Consider the following 6940-nt stretch of genomic DNA (forward strand, 5'->3'; position numbering starts at 1 on the left):
CCTTTCCCAAATGCAAACCTAGGCCTGTCACTCCGCTGCTGAAGTCCTCCGGGGCTCCTGAGTAGTGTCCAGGACGGGACCCCAGCCCACACTGTAGGCTCCCCTCCAGCCAGTCTCCTCCAGCCACACCCATAGCTATAGTTCTGCTGTCAAGTCTGCGGCTTGCTTGGTTCTAGGCCTTTGAAAACACCATCACTTTTTCCTGAATTATCTTTTCCCATCCCATCTGCCTTTCCCTGGTAAAATCTTCCTTCAGGGTTGCTGGAGCCCTTCTGAGTCCTCTCCGTCACCCCCAGCCTCATTACTCACTTACTCCTCCCAGCTTCCACTGTGCTTTTATCTTTTATTTGTTCATTTACTAATTAATTCAACAGGCATTTATGGAGCACCTACTGCATATCAGGCACAGTGCTACCATTTGGGGCTCCAGAGGCAATGGGATGTATATAGTCTGGGTCTCTGCTTCAGACCTCCAATAACAATGCTCCCAGACCTCTGCAAACCACGATCTGCTCCACTGTAATTGTTTATGGGTTCATGAGCTGTGCCCCCACCAGCCCACCAGCTCCTCAGATGCAGGGCTCTGAGTTACCCTGTTCTGTATTTTCAGTGCTTGGCCCTCAGGAGACACTCAGTAAATGCTTGTGGAACAAACACATGAAGACACCCTAGTCAAGGAGCAAGCTTGCAGGCTGCCCGCCGGGGATGCCCCGCCCTTGGCTGGCATCTTGCCTGAGGTGGCCCGTTCAGCCCACCTCGTTAAAGAAAGGGTTGTTTCCCATCTTGATGCGTGTCTGGTGCTGCTGGCCTGCGATGGACACCTTCACCACTGGTTTGATGTTGTTGCCCATGAGCTGTCGGGCTTCAAACACCTTCACTCGAACCTAAGGGGAGAACACATGAGGAGCTGATGTTGAGGACCTTGGCCCCGCCTTCCCCAGCTGGAACAACATTGTTCTGATAAGAAAACATTCTAGGCCAGGTGCAGTGAGTGGCTCACGCCTGTAATCCCAGCACTTTGGGAGGCCAAGGTGGGAGAATCGCTTGAGCCCAGGAGTTTGAGACCAGATTGACTGGGCAACATGGCAAAACCCCGTCTCTACAAAAAATTAGCTGGGCGTGGTGGTGCATGCCTATCTGTAATCCCAGCTACTTGGGAGGCTGAGGTGGGAGGATACCTGAGCCCAGAGGTCTAGACCACAGTGAGCTGTGATTGTGCCACTGCACTCCAGCTTGGGCAACAGAGCAAGACTCCGTCTCAGATAAAAAGAGGAGAGGAGAGGAGAGGAAAGGAGAGGAGAGGAGAGGAGAGGAGAGGAGGAAGGAAGGAAGGAAGGAAGGAAGGGAGGGAGGGAGGGAAAGAAGAGAGGGAAAGGAAGGAAGGAAGGAAAGGAAGGAAGCAAGGAAAAGAAAGGAAGAAAGGAAAGAAAAGAAAGAGAAAGAAGAGAGAAAGGAAAGGAAGGAAGAAAGAAAAAAGAAAGAGAAGAAAGGAAGAAAGAAAGAAAGAAAGAAAAAAGAAAAGAAAAAGAAAGAAAAAATATTCTCTCCCTACCACAGTGGGGAGAGACAATCCACTGGGAGAAGGCTAGGAGGCAATGGACTTGGAAAGGCTTGGAGAGACAGGCTTGGGTTATCAAGGCCCGGGAAGCCATTGTAAAAGGAATTGGATCTTGTGAGGAGGACACTGGGGCTTCTGAAGAAGGTGCTTGATGTGATAAGAGTGACATCTTTGAAAGGCCATTTTGGTTGAAGAACGGACAGGAGAGAGCTGGAGGCTGGGGGTTCAGGAGAAGTCTTCTGACATGGTCCAGGGAAGAGATGGTGGTGGCTCAGGCCAGGGAATGGAAGTGGTGGGGGGGAAATGGGAGCAGCTGGGTGACGTTAAGAGCTAGGACTTGGCTGGGTGCAGGAAGAGGAGCGGTCCAGGAGCCTCCCGGCCTCCTGGGCAAGGAGCAGGCTGGGGAGCAGATAAAACCACGGCAGGAATGTTAGGCCACAGGCTAGAAGGTAGAGGGAAGTTGATAAGCCATGGGATGAGGGTTCCCGAAGCCACACAGAAATGTGGGCCTTCCCATAGGTCCCCTCAGATCAGACACTCCCCAGCCTCTCCTGTACAGTTAATTTAACTTTGCCTGTGCCCCACTTTGTTTTGTCAACAACCCGAGGACTCTGAGAGGGCAGGATCCCTGTCATCTGCGCTGCTTCCCCCGCAGGTACCAGGGCCTGCCAATGCACAGCCAGCCCTCCTACTGCCTCACTGGAGCCCTGTGGCTTCAGCTACAGGCAGAAGTTTCCAGAATGACCACGGGAGGAGCAGGGGATGTGGCAAGGATCTGAGGGCCTGAAGCTGGGTCCGAAGCTCTGCCCTTCTACCATGACCTTGGGGAGAGGTGAGGACGGCCTGGGAACACAGCAAGCAAGGGTGTCAGGTGGGTCTCATGAACTTGCAACCTGGAGGGTCCTCACCTGAAAGTGCTGAGGCTTTGAGGACAGAGCCCTGTGCGCGGTGGAGCCAGGGACCATCAGTTTCTGCCTGGCCGCCTCTCTTGCCGTTATGCCCAGGAGGTCTTCAGCTCCTGGAGAGACACAGTCCAGGGTGGGCTGAGAGGCCTGGGGCCCAGGAGGTTTGAGGCATTTTTCCCCATTCCATCATTCTTTTTTTTTTTTTTTTTTTTTTGAGACGGAGTCTCGCTCTGTAGCCCAGGCTGGAGTGCAGTGGCCGGATCTTGGCTCACTGCAAGCTCCGCCTCCCGGGCTAACGCCATTCTCCTGCCTCAGCCTCCCCAGTAGCTGGGACTACAGGCGGCCGCCACCTCGCCCGGCTAGTTTTTTTGTATTTTTTAGTAGAGACGGGGTTTCACTGGGTTAGCCAGGATGGTCTCGATCTCCTGACCTCGTGATCCGCCCATCTCGGCCTCCCAAAGTGCTGGGATTACAGGCTTGAGCCACCGCGCCCGGCCCCCATTCCATCATTCTGTCCCCAGTGACCGTCTCCTGACTAAAAGCATAGCCAAGAGGCCCCAACAGGGACACATGTCCTCTGCAGAACATTACCATGGGCCCGCCACCCTCAGGAATTGTAGATTCCTGGACCTCGCTCCACACACTGGGGTTCTTGGAGATGACCATCCTCATCTCTCTGCAGCCCCTTGGAGACTTCTGTCTTATATCTTATGGGTCTTATGTCTAGAGATGACAAATAGGCATATTGGGATGGCCTCAGCCAGATGTCTGGAGAGCTGGCATCTAGACCCTGTAGCTTCCAGGGACCCTAACCCGGTCACATTCCTTCTGTAGGCCCCAAGGATTAGGTTTTGAAGGTCCCCAAGAACCCATCCAGCTGTGCATGGAGAAGGGCAGGGTAAGTTCTTAAGGGTAAGCTCCAGGGAAGGACATACCTGTCTTCTCAATATCCTGGTGGCTCATGTGGGCCACCTGTAGGGTGACAGTACACTGCAAGACAAAGGCAGGGGAGCTGTAAGCCAGAACCCGCCATCCTAGGACACAGCACCCCAGCCCTGCACAGTCTGGCTGGGTTCACGCCTGGTCCTCCCAGTGGGGGTTGTGATGCTAGCCATGGGATGGGGCCACACCACGGGCATCTGCAGAGTCTGGGTGAAGGGAGGTTATAAATGGTGAGGAGAGAACAATGGGTTACCGTGGAGGGCATGTTTGTAGATTAAAGCAGCCACATGGTGGTGACGGTGGCAGAAAAGGATGCAGGAGAGTGGGGAGGAGAGGGAGAGGTGACGTGAGCCCAGAACACAGATGCTAGCAGCTCTTCCCCGAGCCCAACATCTCATGAGCTTATGTGGGGCCCCTGCACACTCCTGCCTTCTCACTGAGCTCCTTCCTTCATGTGTTCTTATGACCCACCCAGCCTCCAGCCTGTCACCAGGATGGCCCCCGAACACCCCAACTGTCTAAATGATCAAAGTTAAGTCACAATTCACCAGCGTGGACCACAAGGCCCTTCACCTCTAGCCCTTGGTCGCCTACCCAACCTCAGCTCTCCCACCTCCACCCCGCCCCGGGTGCCAACAGTGCAGCACACCTTCCCTCATCCTGCCTCCTGCTCCACCCACTTTATGCCCCTGCCTGGGCTGGTCTTCCACTCCTGTCCATTGGGAAAACTCATGCCTCTCCTTACAACTCAACTGACAGACTGAATGCGCCTTGGCTTACGATGGGATCACATCCTGATAAACTCATTGTAAGTCAACAATATCGTGTGTCCATCCATTGTAAGTCACAGACCGTCTGCATACAAATGGGCAATGGCCAAATTACATATAAAATAAGACTCAGATCCACCATCTGCAGCAACCAGCCCAGGAAACCAACCTGTTATCTGCAGTAACCAGCCCAGGAAGCCAGCCTGCTCCAAGTCAGACTTGTAGGAGGTCAGACTGCTGTCTCTAGCAATAATCCAGGAAGCCAAACAATAACAATCAGCTCCAAATGGCCAGGCCTTGATTAATAACTGGCAGCTGCCTTAATTTTTGTCCCCACTTCCAACTTAGGACCAACCAGAGAAAGCCAAACATGCCTCTAACCAATCACATGGGAGGCTCTGTTTCTAGCTAGCCTGCCTTGGGCTCCCCCGTAGCCTCCAATCAGGGCACATCTGCAGCCTTCCCTTCTTTCCACTGTGAAGCTCTCCCACTCCCCTGGCTGCCTCTGAGTCTCTACCAAAACACAAATGATGATGAACGAGTCCCTTGCTAGCACAAGCTCTGAATAAACAGCCTTTGCTTGTTCTCATTTGGGTGGTCTTCCTACATTTCCGTATGTCTTAAACATCACCCTGTCTGGAAAGCTGTCCATGACCTCCTGAGACAAATCGTTCACTCCTTCCTGACCTCAGCCAGTGGCCTTGCTTTACTGAAGCTTGTCTCATGGGCGCTGGAGCGCCTGTCACTGTGAATGCAGCGTACTCCAACAGACCATGGGCTTGGGGCAATTTTGTACCACAGGGCCCAGCACAGTGGTTGACGCCCCACGGAAGGTGGTCAATTCATCTCAATAGATTGGTTGTGGTGGGGGCAGACGATGGCAAGGGGGGTGGTCAGGAGAGGAAGGCGGTGTGATGGGGCCCCCCAGGCAGGAAGCACTTTTGTGGTATGAGCCGCTTCCCCAGCTGCCCCCATTCCTCCAGTCACCCTGCCTGGGCCTTCCTGGGCCTGACTCACATCTGTGGGCTCCATGGAATGGTTGAGCAGGGTCAGATCCTTCACAAAAAGGACCTCACTTGGCTGTTTCCACAATGGCTTGAGCAGGACTGTGGCCAGGCCAATGAAGCTGGGGAGACAAGGAGCAGGTGTGAGATCCCGAGCCAGGGGAAAGGCGTCCTCCTCTCTCCCGGGCAGGGCTTTAGCTAGAGACGGTTTCCTCCCAGGGCTGTGCTGTCCTCAGAGAGAGGCTGGAGAAGAATGCAGTGGGGCTAGGGATCCACGACAGGGCACAGGGCTCCTGGCTCTGGGAACTGTCTTGGGGCTCTTAGGCAAGTAAGAGTTGATTGGACCAGGGATGGACACCCAGCTAGAGCTGGGACAACAGGATTCTCTGTCCTAGGAATTTTGACCTGGGATGCCAGAGCCTCAGTCTCAGGGCATGTGAGTCTCAGCTGGGCACTAGATGAGGCTGTGATAAGAAGTCGGGGTTGGGCAGAGAGAAGCAGAAATTTGAGATCCGTGGCTTCAGATGGACAGAGCTGCTGCTCTGCTCCCAAGTTCCTGTCCCAGCTGATTTGCAATCTCGCCCCGGCTACCCTTTCAGTACCCACCCCTCTTTTTTCTCTTTAGCTGGCTGGCGTGGGTTCTGGTCCTTCATGTGAGTGAGTTGTGGATTAGAGACAAGGGTGACATAACCTGCTGCTGCGTTGGTCAGTAGTTAGGCTCCTCCTGCCTCTCTCTGCCTCACCTTTCTTTCTTTTGTGAGCCCATGTCCTGAAGGGTGACTTGCAGGAAGGAGTCATTTTCCAGGGGGCGGTTCCAGAGGTGCCAGATTAGGGTCTGTGGGGGGCATAGAGAGGTCAGCATCCTTCCTCTGCCCTTCCCATCCCATGTTTCTAGGAAATGAGGAAAGATGTGGGGAACGGGCTGGCACTGCGTTTCTCCAAGACTGAGGAACCTCCCTCGTGTCTAATTTCCTCAGGAGATGATGGCCCTTGCTACCTTTCACCAAGCCGTGCACATCCCACTGGGCTTCTGTGACTTGAACTGCAGTATCACGGGCATGCTGGGAATTAAGGGTTTGGGGACTAGGAATGGGGTGAGGGGCAACATGGAGTGATGGCAGATGAGAGGGAGTCATGCAAAGGGAGCCTTCACTCTGCTTCAGGCTTCTAGGAACGTCAAGATGGCCCAGCTAGACTAGTTGATGGGCCATACTGTGGTCCATCCTCAGATGGGGGAGAAGTCCACGAACAGCCGTGGGCAGGTGTGGCCTTCACAGCCTTGTCGGGTCAGAGGCTACTCCTCCCAGGCCAAGATGCCCAGCCTTGAGGAAAACTTGTGAGGCTGCAGGTCCTCTCCCTAGACCTCCGAGCACCTGCCTGGACCCCACCCTTGCCCCCTTGCTGTTAGGATTGTTATTTCCTCGTCTGGGCTTGCCCTGGTGTCTACCTCATTCCACACGGGATCATTCCCTTCCACCACACGAGTTCTTTTCTTGACATCTGCAAAGAAACCAAGGGGCTGGCATTGATGGTAGGAACTATTTCAATGTCTGGGTTGGAGTGGAGTAAAGAGAACTAGGACACTCTAAGAAAACTTCAAGTCAACACTGGCAGGTGTGAAATGGCATCACTTCTTTCTTGTGGGGGTTCAACATTTCTTGATTTTATCACTGTGACAGATAATGCTACATGTTCATTTCATTTTCTTTCTTCGTTTCTCTTTTTCTTTTCTTTACTTTTGTGTGTGTGTGTGTGTGTGTG

At 53.6% G+C, this 6940-nt stretch overlaps 1 protein-coding gene across 1 annotated transcript; it reads right to left on the bottom strand.

The window, feature by feature from the left end:
- Positions 1-746: 746 nt before the first annotated feature.
- On the bottom strand, positions 747-6646 carry LOC113221937 (fer-1-like protein 5). Its single transcript, XM_026451259.1, has 5 exons — positions 6627-6646; positions 5193-5301; positions 3399-3453; positions 2467-2576; positions 747-884 (listed from the first exon to the last, which is right to left on the bottom strand). The coding sequence occupies exons 1-5, from the start codon at positions 6644-6646 to the stop codon at positions 747-749; spliced, it is 432 nt and encodes a 143-aa protein (XP_026307044.1).
- Between the last annotated feature and the right edge of the window lie 294 nt (positions 6647-6940).

This window comes from Piliocolobus tephrosceles, unplaced genomic scaffold (genome assembly GCF_002776525.5).
Source record: "Piliocolobus tephrosceles isolate RC106 unplaced genomic scaffold, ASM277652v3 unscaffolded_28457, whole genome shotgun sequence".
Taxonomy (NCBI): domain Eukaryota; kingdom Metazoa; phylum Chordata; class Mammalia; order Primates; family Cercopithecidae; genus Piliocolobus; species Piliocolobus tephrosceles.

Coding starts and splice junctions, on each gene's coding strand:
- LOC113221937 (XM_026451259.1), bottom strand. CDS start 6,646: ATGATCCCGTGTGGAATGAG. Junction 5,302..6,626: donor ATGATCCCGTGTGGAATGAG/GTAGACACCAGG, acceptor TTGTCTCCCCAG/CTTCATTGGCCTGGCCACAG. Junction 885..2,466: donor CAAAGCCTCAGCACTTTCAG/GTGAGGACCCTC, acceptor TTCTCCCCTTAG/GTTCGAGTGAAGGTGTTTGA.